This window comes from Narcine bancroftii, chromosome 6 (assembly GCF_036971445.1).
Source record: "Narcine bancroftii isolate sNarBan1 chromosome 6, sNarBan1.hap1, whole genome shotgun sequence".
NCBI classification, from domain to species: domain Eukaryota; kingdom Metazoa; phylum Chordata; class Chondrichthyes; order Torpediniformes; family Narcinidae; genus Narcine; species Narcine bancroftii.
Genome location: NC_091474.1, coordinates 178491284 through 178508229, shown reverse-complemented (window position 1 = coordinate 178508229; position 16946 = coordinate 178491284). Strand labels below are relative to the sequence as shown.

At 40.1% G+C, this 16946-nt stretch overlaps 1 protein-coding gene across 1 annotated transcript in view; it reads right to left on the bottom strand.

The window, feature by feature from the left end:
* rfx6 (regulatory factor X, 6) overlaps positions 1–16946 on the bottom strand; it is a 113936-nt gene that overhangs the window by 27761 nt on the left and 69229 nt on the right. Inside the window, exons 15-18 of the mRNA XM_069888108.1 lie at positions 16298–16407; positions 16074–16191; positions 11786–11908; positions 7678–7884 (exon numbers count right to left, since the gene is read on the bottom strand). Coding sequence (XP_069744209.1) covers positions 7678–7884; positions 11786–11908; positions 16074–16191; positions 16298–16407 — 558 coding nt within the window. The remainder of the gene's footprint in view (positions 1–7677; positions 7885–11785; positions 11909–16073; positions 16192–16297; positions 16408–16946) is intronic.

The following is a 16946-nucleotide window of genomic DNA, read 5'->3' as shown; positions in this document are numbered from 1 at the left end:
GTTTAAGTGGAACCTTTTCACACAGAGTGGTGGGAGTGTGGAACAAGCTGCCAGCTGAATTGGTGAATGTGGGCTCAATTTTAATTTTTAAGAAGAATTTGGACAAGTACATAGTTTGGAGGGGTATGGAAGGCCATAGTGCAGGTCAGTGGGACTAGGTAATATTTCAGCAATGAGTAGAAGGGCCAAAGGGCCAGTTTCCGTGCTGAATTGTTCCATGGTTCTATGGATCTGTTCTAGAACCCCCGCTCTTTGTGATTTTTATAAATGGTCTGGATGATGAAGAAGATGGATGGGTCAGTAAGTTTGCAGATGATACAAATGTTGGAGGTGCTGTGGATAGTGTTGAAAGTTGTTGTATCGACCGGATGCTGAGCTGAACAGAAAAGTGGCAGATGGAGTTCAATCCACATATGTGAGAGTTGATGCATTTTGGAAGGTCAAACCTGAAGGCAGAGTACATGGTTGGGGTACTTAACAGTGTGAAAGAATACAGGGACCTTGGGCTCCAAATCTGTAGATACCTTACAGTTGCTAGGATGGTTAAGAAAGCCTGTGGTATGTTGGGCTTCAGTGGTCAGGGGATTGAGATCAGGAATTGTGAGGTAACGTTGCTGCACTATAAATATCTGGAGAGACCACATTTAGAATATTGTGTTCAGTTCTGCTCACCTCGTTACAGGAAGGATGTGGAAGCTATGGAGAGGAGGTTTTCCAGGATGGTGTTGGATTGGAAGATATGCCTTATGAGGCAAGGTTTGCAGAGCAAGGGCTTTTCACTTTGGAGCGAAGATGAAAAAGAGGTGACTTAATAGAGATCTACAAAATTATGAGAGGCATAGATAAGGTAGTCATCCAATGTCTTTTTCCCAGGATGGGAGTAGCAAACACCAGAGAACATCTCTACAAAGTGAAGGGAGGTAAATTTAGAGGAGACATCAGGGATATGTGCTTTAATTTACACAGCAAGATTATGGAATGCATTGACAGTGGTAGAGTTGGAGGCTGGAACAATAGGGAATTTAAGACAGGAACATGAATTAAATTAAAAAAAAATAGAAGGTTACAAGGTAGGGAGGGTGTAGTGCAAAAAAAAAGCTCTCACGACTGGAGGGAGAACAAACACTTTTATTAGCTTATAACTATGGGTAGGGTATCACAGTGGTCTTCAGAAGGGTTCTCGGTTTAGGCGGGAAATCAGGGTTATATGTGAGCAGATGGGGGCAGAGCCAGCCATCATCACAACACACTACCACTACAGTTGGCCGGTGTGTGCAGAGGCACAACTTTCTATGGATAAGGCATCTGGAAGGTCATTAAGGGCTCCTGGCTGATAGACACTGTCATAATTGTAGGTGGAGGGCTCCATCTTCCACCTAGCAATATTGGCATTCTTGATTTTTCCCCTCTTGACATTATTAAACATGAATGCGACTGAACACTGGTCAGTGAGGATCATAAATTTCCTACTAGCCAGGTAGTGTCTCCAGTGCTTCATGGCTTCTACAATGGTTTGAGTCTCCTTTTCCACAGGTGGGTTCTGGAGCTCGTGGCCTTATAATGTCCGAGAAAAAAATGCAACCAGCATGGCTGCCTGGTTGAGGGTAGCAGCCAGGGCTACATTAAAGCATTGCTTTCCACTTGGAAAGGTACATTCATGTCCACCGTGTGCATGACAGCTTTCACAGTGTGGTTCCGGAGGTAGTTAAAAGCAGTTTGGGCTTCAGCCGAGAGGGGGAAATTAGTGGCTTTTAAGAGAGGGTGAACCTTATCAGCATATTGAGGGATCCACTGGGCGTAATATGAGAAAAAACCCCAGGCATCTCCTCAAAGCCTTTGTGGTCCTGGGAATCAGAAGCTCTAACAGGGGGCACATCCTATTGGGGTTGGGGCCAATGATGTCATTGTCCACCATGTAGCCCAGGATAGCCAGATGTTTAGTCCTGAACATGCACTTGTCAGAGTTATAAGTGAGATTCAGGGCTTTCACCACATGGAGAAAATTCTGGAGGTTGGCGTCATGGTCTTCCAAGTGGAAAACTTGTTTTCCCCTTTTACCACTACCACTTGGACTCTCCATGTGCTGGTGCTAGGTTCGATGATACCTTCATCGAGCAGACGTTGTGTCTCAGACTTTATGAAATCTGTCTATAGTGTTGTACCTCCTGCTCTTGATGGCAATGGGTTTTCAGTCAGAGGATAAATTCAGGAAGAAAGGTGGGGGGGGGGGGGGTGGAATGTGGGGGGAGGTCAATATTCAGTGTGGAGAGGCTGCATATGGGTTCTGTGTAGCACTTCCATCGTTTAGAGAATAAGCTATTAAAATTGTAGTGTGAATAAAAGGTCTCACAATTGGAGGAGAGCAAATGCTTTTATTAGCTTATAACTATGGGTAGGGTCTTACAGTAGTCCTCGGAAGGGTTCTGGGTTTAGGCGGGGAACCAGGGTTAATATATGAGCAGATGAGGACAGAGGCAGGAGGCGGGGCCACCCATCAGCACAACACACTATTAGTGCATCCCAGTTCACTGCAAAGAGTTTAATTTCTTTTTTTTGGTAGGTATATATACGGCAAGCCCGCACAACATCATGGTCTAAAGGGCCTGTACTGTCTCGTAATGTTCTATGTTCTCTGATGGACAGAAGCAAATTCACCGTGTAACAATTCCTACCTTCCTCAATTACAAACTCCAAGTAGATATAGAATGTAAATGACTTTTTTTTTTAAAAAAGGCAGCGATTTTGAAATTGTGATGAATTGTTGACAATTAATACTGAAACATTAATATTTAATATTTTTAGAGAGTCAAATATGAAGTGGATGTACTTTAATAATCTTAGGACATCCCATTATAACAACAATGTAGGAAATATTCTTGCAAAAATTGATTGAAATTCTGAGTGCAATGTCGATTCAAGTAATGAAACATTAAATTAGTGGCAGAGCCAATGAAGCAACAGAACAAATGCAAAATAAAGTAGCAAAATTAATGAAAAAACAAGTAACATATAAAACAGCAAATATTAATGATTGAGCTGATTATGTTCTCCTGAGAAACTCAGTAGATCAGACAGCATTTTGAGACAAACGGGTATTCAACATTTCAGGTTGAAACCCTGTATCATGTCTGAGAATGTTCAGAGGACCTAGTAGAAAGAGGTGAGGGTGAGGCAGAGCTTACAAGCGATAGATGGATCTAGTTGAGAAGGCAAAGGTGGACATTGGAATAGAGGCAACAGATGAAATATGGAAACAAAGTGCTGCAGATAACAGAATCAGGTAAGAAATAAATTTTAGCAGATCACTCAGGCTAGTTAAGGGAGTGACAGTGGGCAAATGGAAATATTTGAGACAGGAGATAGAGGACCCAATGGGTGGATTGTGAGTTTGGTAGGCAGATGGAACCAGGTAGGTGAAGGGAAAGAAAGGGGAGTTTATGAAGTCCTGATTGGATCAGGAGAAGAGAAAAAGGAGCAGAGAAAGTGTAGGCTACCTGAAAATTAATTCAAAGTTAATGAAAGAAGTGAAAACATGAAAGTCTGCAGTCACCATGGATGAAGGAAAAACAACGCTGGAGAAACTTCAGCCCTTTATCAAGGTATGAAAAAATGTAGACAAGCACCCAAACAAAATGGTGGTGGAAGGGTAAATAAGGGAGGAAGGGCATACCAGCAAGCAAGGGAAGGAGGGATGGGTCTGTGAATGGAGGGAAGGTAGTGGAGCACTGGAGAAAGAGGAAAAGGGAAGGAAGGGAGAACAGAAAGTAGGCTAGTAGTAACTGGAGAAATCCATGATAATGCTATCCAGTTAGAGATTGCCCAGACAGAAAATCAAGAGTTGTTCTTCCAATTTACAGGTGGTCTTAGTGAGGCCATATGCACAAGGCCATGGACAGACATGTGAGCATGGGAGTGGAGCATGGGATGAAATAGTTGGCCATTGGGGAGATCACAGTCATTGATGCAGATAGAGCAAAGGTGCTCAGCGAAGGAATCTCCCAGTTTGCACCCAGTCTCTCCCAAGTAGAGAAAGTCATAAAGGGAGCACTGGATGCAGTATATAACTCTTCCATAGCGACCTCTCCCTCTGTGACTCCTCATCCATTCATCGCTCCCCACCAAACCCACCCCACCTTCCCCTGTGGCTCCAGGAAGTGCCACATCTCCTCCCTCATCACCTTTCAGGGTGCCAAACAGTCCTTTAAAGTGAAACAATGCTTCACCTTTGTATCCGCAGGAGTTATTAACTGCATCTGGTTCAATTCCAAGCCCCACTAGCATGCTCACATATCTGTCCATGGTCTCGTGTACTATCCCACCAAGATCATTTGTGAATTGGATGAACAACACATGATTTTCTGTCTGGGCACTCTTCAACTGGGTGGCATTAACATCGACCTCTCTGATTTCTTCTAGCCTACTCTCCGTTCACCCTCCCTTCCTTCCTTTTCCCCTTGTCTTCTTTCCTCCAGCTCTCCACCCCCTTCCCTCTCCAATCACAGAGCCATTCCTCCTCTTTTTGCTTGCTGGGGTGCCCTCCCTCCCTGATCCACCTACCACCCATCTTTGGGACCGTGCTCCTCCCTACCACCATTCTGTTCAGGTGTCTGCCTACATTTTTTCTTAACATAATGAAAGGCTCAAGTTAGTGATGTACCTCGACCTTTGCTACATAAATCACACTGTTTGATCAGCTGAGATACTCCAGCATTGTGTTTAAAGTTTATGCTGTTGAAAATGTTGAATGAAGATCCTCAAAAGAATAAAGATCTGTTGTGTGAGAACAGATTTTAATGGCAATGCGGATTATATTGGTGACATACTAATATATGTCTCCAGCTGCAATTTGAGGCTTGGCCCCATATAACATTTTTTAAAAAAGGATTTTTCAATTAACATTAGGTGCAAGCAAATTATTTCTACACCAATAGATTTCTATTGGAGAAATTGTACAAATATGGTCTGGGTGAGCCTTTTGCTTGGAGAGTGATACTAACATTGCCAGTGCTTCTGCAGATCCATACTTTATCAAGTGCAGTGAGAATTCATACCTCCATGTCTCGGGTTATGGTTTTGGGCCAATCATTGGTGCAGAGCTCAGTGAAACTCTGGTATCCAGCACCAATGGGCATTGGTAGATGCCAGATAAGTGAATTTTTCGGTTGCTTGAGATTGTGTGTTGTGTGATTGGCAAACTAATAGTGAGCACAGCAATTTTAAACTTTCATATTTTTTTTACCTATTTATTTTTTGCAAATTTTTTGGTTGTTGCTTGAATTCTGGATAACAGGATTAATGTCTCTTTCAGCTCATTATTGAACCTTAGCATCATAGAACACTGACCAAACATGTCCTAGCACAACAAAAGTGTCACAGGGAAATAACCTTGGGAACATTGTCTTTAGTAACTCTGCTTACTTGGTGTTCCCCATAGCCTACACACTCCTCCTCAAGATCCAGTGTACCCTGATGACCCTTACCTATATGCCCTATTGAAACAGTGAACCCTCCCCCCTCTCCTCACTAACTACTGATCGGCCACTTCTTCCTCTCACACTATCAAGGTCTAGACTCTGAACCTGAGCAGTCCATCGCAAATGACCATGCAACTTAAAATTGTCCTTACAATCCTCTTCTGCTTAACTCTCCCCATTCCTAGACTCTTGTGATCCATGTATTCAATTGAACTGTACAGAGATGCAGTAAGAAATTATTTTGTGAGCTATCCAGGCAAGTCAACTAATGCTTACATACAACATGCGGTGCAAAATAAAACAAAATAATCACCTTGCATAGAGCAATACTCGCAAAATAATAAATTAGCAGAAACCTATATAAACATTTTTTCTTTAAGTATGCTTATGTACTTATTGATAGTCTATTTCTCCCATTTATTTAAATTGAGCAGCATGTTTTGTATAGTGGTTAGTATAATGATGTTACAGCACCAAAGCGATCGGGACTGGGGTTCCGATCTCGTGCGGTCTGTAAAGAGTTTATACATCCTCCCTGTGTCTGCATGGGTTTTCCCAGGGGCTCGTTTCCTCCCACCCTTCAAAACGTACTGGGGGTTGTAGGCCAATTGGGTGTAATTGGATGGCATGGGCACGTGGGCAGGAAGAGCCTGTTACCATGCTGTATGTCCAAGTTAAGCTAAAAATATTGGTTTGTAAGAGTTTCTTTTACATGGTGAATTAGAGTAACCACCAAAACTAGCTCAATACAGGCTGCTGTACTTCATGCTTCAAAGGGCATCAATCATTCTGGTGCCCTAGAAGAGTAAAGTGACCAGCCTCAATGACTATCACCCAGCAGTACTCAAATCTACTGGAATGAAATGATTTGAGAGGTTGGTCATGGCCAGCATTAACTTGAACCCAAGACCTTGACCAATTGCAATTCACGTATTGCCACAACCATTCCATAACAGATGCATTCTCACTGGCTCTCCACTCAGCCCTGGATCACCAAGATAACAGCAACACATACATCAGGCTGTTTTTCATGGATTACAGCTCAGTTTTCAACACCATCAACACCTCAGAACTGGTCAGCAAGCTTAAAAACCTAGGTTTCTGCACCTCCCTCTGCAACTGGATCCTTCACTTCCTCATTGGAAGACCACAGTCAGAGGAGATCGGTAACAACATCTCTTACTCTCCGACAATCAACACAGGTGCACCTCAAGGATGCGTTCTTAGCCCACTTCTTTACTTGCTGTTCACCTATGTCTGTGTTGCTCAGCACAATTCAAATGCCATCTACAAATTTGCTGATGACACCACAGTTGCCAGCAGAATCACAGACAGCAATGAGGAAACGTACAAGAATGAGACAGCAGCTAGTTGAGTGGGGTCACAACAACAACCTTGCACACAACATTAGTAAAACCATGGAACTGATTGTGAACTTCAGTAAGGTGAAACCAAGAGAAAACAAACTAGTTGTCATTGAGGGGGTCAGTATTGGAGAGGGTATAAAGAACTTCAAATTCCTGGGTGTCAACATCTTTGCAGACCTATCCTAGGACTATAATTGATTCAATTATGCAATCACCAACGGCTATATTCAGTTAGGAGCTTGAAAAGTTTTGGTATGTTACCAAAGAGTCTTGCAAATTTCTTTAGGAGTACCATAGAGAGCATTCTAACTGGTTGCATTACTGTCTGGTATGGAGGAGACAATGCACAGGACAGGAAAAGGCTGAAAAAGTCATGAACTTGCCCAGACCATCGTGGCCATTAGTCTTAAGGATGTCCTTAAAGGAGTTAAGAGGCAATGTCTCAAGAAAGCAGTCTCCATCATCAAGGACCCTCACCACCCAGGCCATGCCCTCTTCACTACTACCATCAGGAAGGAGGTGCATGACCCTGAAGACAAACACTGAACGTTACAAAAACAGCATTTTCCCCTCAGCCATTGGATTTCTGAATAGACAATGAATCACAGACACTATCACATTTTTTTGTCTTATTTTGCACTAATTTTCTTTATTTTTAAATAGTCCATTTATAGTAATGTAATTTATGGTTCATTTTGCACCTGTAATGCACAATACTGCTGCCACAAAACCACAAATGTAGTGACATATGTTCATGACAATAAACTGGATTCTGATTAGGAAGATCAATATAATCAGAATGTAGTTTTGATTAAATTATGGTATCATTTTCTTACCTGACATTTGAACAGTGTTATTTTCAGCATTCGAGAATGAAGTTGCACTGGTAACCAAGTTGTGCTGACTTGCAGAGAGGGATATATATGACTGCTCTGCCAAAGTTTCATTTTTTACCATAGCATCATTGGAAAGCAATGTGTGTTTACTTCGGCTTGCAAGAAAACAGGAGCTTGGAGGTGCTGTGAAAGTTGTTTTGGTAGCATCTATAATGTTAGAGGAAAGATAATTAAGAGGTATTATAATAATGAATATGAAACATTTTCCCCAATAACATGCAAAAAAGCATCATAAATTGGCATAAAATAATGGAAATATTACAATTCAATTTTGATATAAAGTTTAGAATTGAGCTAACAGAACAAATTGCCCTTTGAGCCATAATACTGAAATTTTTCAATGTTATCTGTATTTCAATGGAAAACAGGTTAATTTTAAACACATTTCCACTTCAGCCTATGCTCACTTGAAAATGGGTGTCCTTTCTAAAACCAAGGAGTAATTTGTAGAAATTTTGAAAGCAAATTTCTGAAAGTCAGCTATGCATATGCTTATACATCCAGACTTTACTGTGTAACACAATCTGCTGAAGTTCAGCATTTTTAATTGATGAAACTAGTTTAGCGCATGATTATTCTGAGTTAAACATGATAATATATTCAAAATAACAAAGTTATTTTGTGCTGAATAACTTTGTATATATAAATTAGTCTTATAGTGTTCCAGATACGTACTATTCAAATAGGAAGTGATTAAAACCCAGAATTAAGAAAATCTATCTTACTAATTCAATTCTAGCATTCCTCCATCGGGATTAACTGTGTCCATTTTTTATTTATTCACTTTTCTGGATGTGTATAATGGCAGCAAGACAGGAATTTATTGCCAGTCCTGAATTTATCCTTCATCCAACCAAGTCATATCTGCTAATGAGTGCATTTACTGATGGGAGAAAGTCTTTGGAGCAATAAAGGGTGATTTGCTCACCACAGATTCAGAAGGAACCGTGAAATTTAGGGAAAAGAATTGGGGTGCTGAAGAAGATCCAACACAGTTTTGGGCAAACCTACTGATGCTGATCTTAAAAAAAATTATACAGTAGGGTGCAAGTTATGAAAACTTTCCTGAACTGGTTGATGCTGAGCAGTATCCACTATCCTCCCCGATTGTTTTTAAAATACATGAATTGGTGGATGCATTATTTCTTAGAAACTGGAGTGGTCATGCAGTAGTGCAATGGAATGCGAATTCAGGGAGATTTATGTAATTAGTAACATACAAAAGGGCTGTACATTGACACTAAGGATGCTGTTGGCACCTAATGTCCTTCATTCTGAAAGGTACACAGCCCTGCAGCAGATCCCAAAGTGTCAAGACAATCAAGATGACAGAGCAATGCCTCAGAGGACTAAACAGCATCACTTGAAACTGTTGTAGACCTAGTTGGAATGCAGAATACATGTATGGGCTCCTTTTTAAAAGAATTACGGACATTAAAAACTATGAATGCTGTGAGGTATGACTGATACATTATTATATTAACCATGAAGAAAAAATTAAAAACACAAATGCTGGAGGAACTGCATCAATAGTTGGTGATTATGGTTCCCAACGTGGTTTTTACCTTTATGGATATTGCAAGACCTGCTGAGTTCCTCTGTGTTTTACTTACAATCACAGAGCGAATAAAAGCTCTCACAACTGGAGGGAGAACAAATACTTTTATTAGCTTATAACTATGGGTAGGGTCTCACAGTAGTCTTCAGAGGGTTCTGGGTTTAGGTGGGAAACCAGATGGGGGCAGAGCCAGCCATCAGCACACACTACCAGTGAATCCCAGTTCACTGCAGTATCTGCAGACTTTCAAATTTCATGGCCATTAGTAGAGTTTTAGAGTTCTTAAAAAAAAAAGCAAATATTCAGTAGCATTTCAACTTTTGCTATTGACACAATGAACAGTAAACACTTAAAAACACTTATGGTCATTGCAAAAGATAAAAACTATGAAATATTTCAAACTGCCAGTTACCAAGAAAATACAGATCAGATAATGTAGAAGATATCATATAGTAAATAACATTAGGTCCCAATATCCTGACCAAATTCTTTCAAAAGGTACGATCAACACTCATCTTCCAATCACAGATTTTACTGGGGTTAAAAATGCAAACTCCAGGATATACAGTCAAACACATTAGATTATAATAAAATATAAGCAGAAAACAGAGATTCAAGATGTTGCTAATTGGAAATAATAACCAGAAAATGCTGATAAAACACAGCAGGCCAGGTATAGTCAGTGTAAAAGTTAGTATTTTAGTCAAATAAAATGTTACCCATTTCTCCTTCCACAAAAGCTGCCTGACGTGATTTTTTTCCTTCTGTTTTGTTCAGTTATTTTAGTTTTCAAGCCTTCACATTTTTAAAAATTGTTTTTTTTCCTTAAATTTGTTACCAAGTTTATATTCAAAGCTAGAATATTAACATCGAACAGACCATTTGGTCAGTACAATATTGTCCTGACCCATATAAATCTACTTTGCAATTAATCTTGCCCTTCCTTCCCTCACAGTCTCTAATGCCCATTTTACTTTCATCCATGAGCCAATCAAATCATCTCCTAAATGTCCTAAACCACTACTTCCATAAATGCATTTTCGGCACCCACCGTGGTGTTAAAAACAAATCTACTGATACCCAATGTTCCCTCTACTTTTTAATAGTCAGTGTACGCAAAAACCTTTTGTACAATTTTTTTTCCTGTGACAAAAAATATGACCACTGAATGCTTGTGCAAATGTAAACTTGAAATTGTTTCAAGATAACTTTGGCACACCCAATCTCTCATGGCTAATAAAACTGTATTGCCATGTTTTAATACGATACAAGTATCATTGCCTTCTACAAAGGAACACACATAGTTAAGATTTTATTCTACACTGTTCAGTTTGTGAGCACATTAATTTCCTTTGTGCGCTGGTTGCAAAACCTGTGCGCATGCACACAGCTTAGAGGGAACAGTGCTGAGATCTCCCCTAAACTTTTCTCCACTCATCTGAAAGCAATGTCCTTTGCTATTGCCCATTTGGTATTTTCCATCGCCCTGGAAAAAGCCAGCACTTAAACAATGATTCATATCTTCTCAGCTGCTGTCCTCCTTGTGCACTGTGAGGTAAAGCAACTCTGATCACCACATTTCAGATCAGCCATGCTCTGATGGTACAAGCTCAGTGTGGCCTATTGCCGCTTCCAATTCTGATTGAACAGTTACATCAGAGTCTCTTTTTTTTCTTTGGCTTGGCTTCGCGGACGAAGATTTATGGAGGGGGTAAAAAGTCCACGTCAGCTGCAGGCTCGTTTGTGGCTGACAAGTCCGATGCGGGACAGGCAGACACGATTGCAGCGGTTGCAGGGGAAAATTGGTTGGTTGGGGTTGGGTGTTGGGTTTTTCCTCCTTTGCCTTTTGTCAGTGAGGTGGGCTCTGCGGTCTTCTTCAAAGGAGGTTGCTGCCCGCCAAACTGTGAGGCGCCAAGATGCACGGTTTGAGGCGTTATCAGCCCACTGGCGGTGGTCAATGTGGCAGGCACCAAGAGATTTCTTTAGGCAGTCCTTGTACCTTTTCTTTGGTGCAACTGTCACGGTGGCCAGTGGAGAGCTCGCCATATAACATGATCTTGGGAAGGCGATGGTCCTCCATTCTGGAGACGTGACCCATCCAGCGCAGCTGGATCTTCAGCAGCGTGGACTCGATGCTGTCGACCTCTGCCATCTCGAGTACTTCGACGTTAGGGATGTAAGCGCTCCAATGGATGTTGAGGATGGAGCGGAGACAACGCTGGTGGAAGCGTTCTAGGAGCCGTAGGTGGTGCCGGTAGAGGACCCATGATTCGGAGCCGAACAGGAGTGTGGGTATGACAACGGCTCTGTATACGCTTATCTTTGTGAGGTTTTTCAGTTGGTTGTTTTTCCAGACTCTTTTGTGTAGTCTTCCAAAGGCGCTATTTGCCTTGGCGAGTCTGTTGTCTAGCTCTTTTAGAAAACTACAAATGGTTATAACATTTCAGGTTGTTACAATAAAGAAATTATTTGGCTGTTTTATTCAAGTACCTGAATTTTTCATGTATTTATCCAGGAGATTCTGTAGCTCCTGCTCCTTGTCATTGCTAAACTGAGTCTCCATTGCCAACAGAATGTACTCATCCAGGAGCATTCGAATCAGATGAAAGGAGCCTAGTAGGAGAGGAGAATTATCTCAGTGACCATCAGTTCACTTCAAGAAGCAAAGGAAATAAAAAAAATCATTGTTTGACTGCAAAGTACCTCCTATCTCAAACAAAGCACTGTTTTTAAATCTGATTGTAATCTATACGAAGGTTCATCTATCTCTTAATTTGTTTACTACCTCTAGACTGTTTGACAACTAATTACATGAAAAGAAACCACTGATGAAAGTAGGCCACATTTCAGGAACAAAGAAGGTACATATTTAGACTTCAAGTATTTGTTTTTGTGGCGATTTCTGTTCTTTATTTTTATATGGCCTCTTTTTCAATGGACACTAGATACCCATTTCAATGAAGGCACTTTGCCCAAATTAAAAGCCACTTACAGATGTTGAGTTACAAACATCTACAAAGGAGCTCAATCATAATGCAGTTTGGAACTGAATAGTTGAACTCTCCTTCATTTGGTGGCCTTGATTAGGAACAAGAGCTAATTCTATAATGGAATTTCCAAAAAAAAAACAAATCATATTTGCAGTGATGGCAGCTTTTTGCTTGATGTTCATGGATCATCCTGAGAGGCTGCAAACGCAGTGAATGTAGTTAAAAATACCGAAATGCTGGAGGAACTCAGCTTGCCCATATAGCATCTATAGGAGACAAAGATATATTGCCGATGTTTCGGGCCTGACCATTAGAAAAGGCAGAAGGAGGATATATCAGAAAGCCTCAAACAATGGGGGAGGAATCTAGACCAACAAAAGATGTTAATGAGATGGGATGGGACTAGGTAGAATTTATCATGTCTGAGAGAAAGGAGGCAGGGAACGGGGAAGCAAGAGGGTGGGGATGGGTTTTAATGAAAGCCAGACAAGTTGATATTAATACCACCTGGTTGGAGGGTGCCCAGTCAGAAGATGAGGTGTTGTTCCTTCATTTTATGGGTGGTCGAATTGAGTTCCTACAGCATTTTGGTGCTTTTACATGGATCATTCTGAGCAAGGTTTAGAAATTTGCAGACCAACAAAATCTTCACTGGTTACTGCTTTAAGTGATGCCAACCACACCAAGTGCAGGGCTCTACTAATACCAGCCTAAAGGAGGATTCAGCCAAGTCAGTAGCAATCGAGTCAGGAGGTGGCAGCTCCAGAGAAGGCAAAGCCCTTCTTATAGGCCTCAGGTGCTGATGGTTTTCTGTGAATCGGAAGAAAGGGTCAAAGAGATGTGATGGAAAGCAAGCAGCTGGATAGAGGGAGACAGCTGCATTGAAGTGATCCCCAATCACTAGCTGTCTGTCATGGGACTGGCTTTCTCTTACATTTTTACTTTCTTTTTTTCCCCCAAACTAGCACCAGAGCATGCCAATTCTTTGCTAACCTTTGAATGACATGCATAAGAGCTGTTAATCACACCTGAGTACAGATGACAAACATACAGGAACTCAAAGCTACAATTTGCTTTGGAAATTTTTATCATCTTCTCATACCTCTAATCAAAATTCTGCATGGATGACTATCAAGTTTAAGGAGAATTGGGATCAATTGTGAAGCCCCACCATTTGGAAAATATGCAGTATTCCATTTTTATAAATTGCAGATAAGTAAACATTTTAATATTTTAAAATTGCAGAATCACATCACAAAATAAGTCATTAGTGTCATCACTAAACATTTTATCTAAGGGAGTATTTTGCTCAACAAAATGAAGTTCAATTATTATTCAGTACGATTGGATTGCAGTACAGTGGTTTATCTTTTCACAAAGAACTGTAAAAATGATAATAGAACCATAGAACGCTACAGCACAGAAAACAGCATTCTGCTAGTCCCACTGACCTACACACATTCTATAACACCCCAGACCTCACCCATCCATGTATCTATCCAATTTATTATTAAAACTCAAAATTGAGCCCTCATTTACCATGTCAGATGGCAACTCATTCCACACTCCCACCACCGAGTGAAGAAATTCCCCCCAAACCTTTCCCGTTTCACCCTAAATTTATGTCCTCTCGTATTTATCTCTCTTAATCTAAGAGTAAATAAGATTAGACTCTTTCCACTATCAAATCTCCCCTCATTCTTCTACACTCCAAGGAATAAAGTCCTAACCTGTTTAATGTTTTCCTATAGTTAGGTGACCAAAACTGCACACCATACTCCAAATGTGGCCTCACCATAATCTCCCAGCTCCTGTACTCAATACTTTGACTTATGGAGGCCAAGATACAAAAGCTTTCTTTACAACTCTGCATAACTGTAAGGCCACTTTCAGGGAATTATGCAACTGTATTCTCAGATCCCTTTGTTCCTCTGTGCTCCTCAGTGCCCTATCATTTACTGTGTATGTTCTACTTTGGTTTGTCCTTCTATAATGCAACACCTCAAACTTGTCAGCATTAAATTCCGTCTGCCATTTTCTGGACCATTTTTCCAGCTGCACCAGATCCCTCTGCAAGCCTTCCTCACTGTCCACAACACATCCAAACTTGGTGTCATCAGCAAACTTGCTGATCCAATTTACAACATTATCATCCAGATCATTGATATAGATGAGAAACAACAGTGATCCCAGCACTGATCCCTGAGGCACACCACTAATGAGAGGTCTCCAGTCTGAGAAGCAATCATCCATTCTCTGTCGTCTCCCATTCAGCCAATTTTGAATCTAGTTTGCAACCTCTCCATGGATACCTGGTGTCTGAACCTTCTGAACGAACCTCCCATGTGGGACCTTGTGAAAGTCCATGTAGACAACATCCACAGACTTTCCTTCATCTACTTTCTTGGTAACCTCCTCAAAACTATAGTTTGTTAAACATGATCTACCAAGCACAAAGCCATACTGACTATCCTTAATCAGCACTTGGCTATCAAAATATTTCTAAATCCAATCTCTCAGAACACCCTCCAATAATTTACCTACTATTGACATCAGGCTCACTGACCTATAATTTCCTGGTTTACTTTTGGAGCTTTTTTTTTAAAAAAAGGCAACAGAACGACATGAGCTACCCTCCAATCCTCTGACACTTCTCCATTGGCTAAGGACATTTTAAATATTTCTGCCAGGGTCCCTGTAATTTCTACATTAGTTTCCTTCAAGGTCTGAGGGAATATCATGTCAGGTTCAGTTGATTTATCTACCTTTATTCTTCCTCTTCCTTAATCTCTATATGCTTGTTTCCCTTCCTTCCTTATACACTATGCCAGTTTCAGGAGTAAATACTGATGCAAAACAAACTGTTTAGGATCTCCCCCATCTCGTGAGGCTCCATGCAGAGACAACCACTTTGATCTTCTAGGGGACCAATTTTGTCCCTTATTATCCTTTTACTCTTAACATACTTACAAAAACCCTTCAGGTTTACCTTCACATTATCTGCCAAAGCAACCTCATGTCTTCTTTCTTTACCTTCCTGATTTCTTTCTTACATTTTCTATACTCTTCTTGTACCTCATTTGCTCCTTGTTGCCTATACCTGCTACACTCCTCTCTCTTCTTATCCTGATTGCCAATATCCCCTGAAAACCAAGGTTCCCTATGCCTGGTAACGTTGCCTTTAATCCTGACAGGAACATATACAGACTGCATTCTCAAAATTTCACCCTTGAAGACCTTCCACTTACTGAGCACATCCTTGCCAGAAATCAACTTATCCCAATTCACACATCCTAGATCCTTTTCTCATTTCCACAAAATTAACTTTTCTCCAAATTTAGAATCTCAACTCAATTATTGAATTATATTTAAATGAAGTAAATATTAATGATTATTAAATGACTAAAATATTTATTGACAAAGTATACATCAATTGAAACAGGAGAATGTGTGGAAGGCCACATGTCTGTGTGAAGGGGAATAAAATGGAAAACAAAGCACAAGGATTTTGATGGTGAATACTTAATCTGAACCATTGGATAATCAATGCCTTTCCAAAAAAAGTAAATGTGTACAATTCTAAGCAGCTAGCCTGGAACATTTGATCTCCTGCCATCTCTGATTTCCAAAACTGTGTTCTTGGTGCGTAGCATTTTATGCCTGATTGGCCTTGAATATTGTCTGAACCTCAGTAACCATTGTGGTATAGGTTTATTCTGTTTCTACCTGCAGTAGCCACTGGCAATTAGAAGCAATTTTAATAAAAATGACAAAGTGTGAAAGCTTACCAAAGCTCGAGGCATTGTTGAGAGTTAGGTTATGCATAACTCGAGCTCCAAAAAAGCTCCATCGCAAAAGAAAATCCTGTGCTCTCTTCTTAAGGGACCTTCCATTTTGTTTGCTTGGCTTAAAAATGACAGCATGTTGAAAGTCATCACTTCAATAAAAACAATACAAGAAAATAATTTTATATTTTAATTTTTAATACATTTATCATATCTCTAAAGCATACCTTGATGACTCTTTGCTCGACTACTGTATCCAACCATTCAATAAATGATTCGACAGTAGCATTTTTCTTCAATAGATCCTTCAATTCTTGAAACACTGTAATAGAGTCATCTAGCATGTAAAAAAGGAAAACATGAGATTGTTCTAACCATTTGAAAAATCAGAAGCAATCATTTTCAAATGGAAACAGAACAAAAATGAAATACTCCTGCTCATTTGTTATAAAATGGTTCTCATTTAAGTAAGAGGCCATGCTATATAATTTTCAACTTGTTTGACAAAGACATACAAGCAAACCCCACTGTACTTGATTAATTTGTCCCAATTTTTACTCACATAAGATGAATTCGCTTTAAGCGATTAATAGAATCAATGGGAATAATTACAATGAATCTCTGTCTTTCAGATCGTCCTTCAAGACTTATAAAAATGTTTTAAAAACAACTTTTAGCTGCATATAATGCCAAAACTGTTAAGGTTGATAAAAATAATTATGTTTTTTTAATAATTCCATCACAATGAAACTATTCCTTAGAAAATTATTTATCTAAAGTTGACTCCATAGATTTTTTTTTCTCATTATACAATTTCCCAATCACTTTCTAAATTGCTGTGGACTTCCATGCTTCTTTCTACATTATGACTGATAT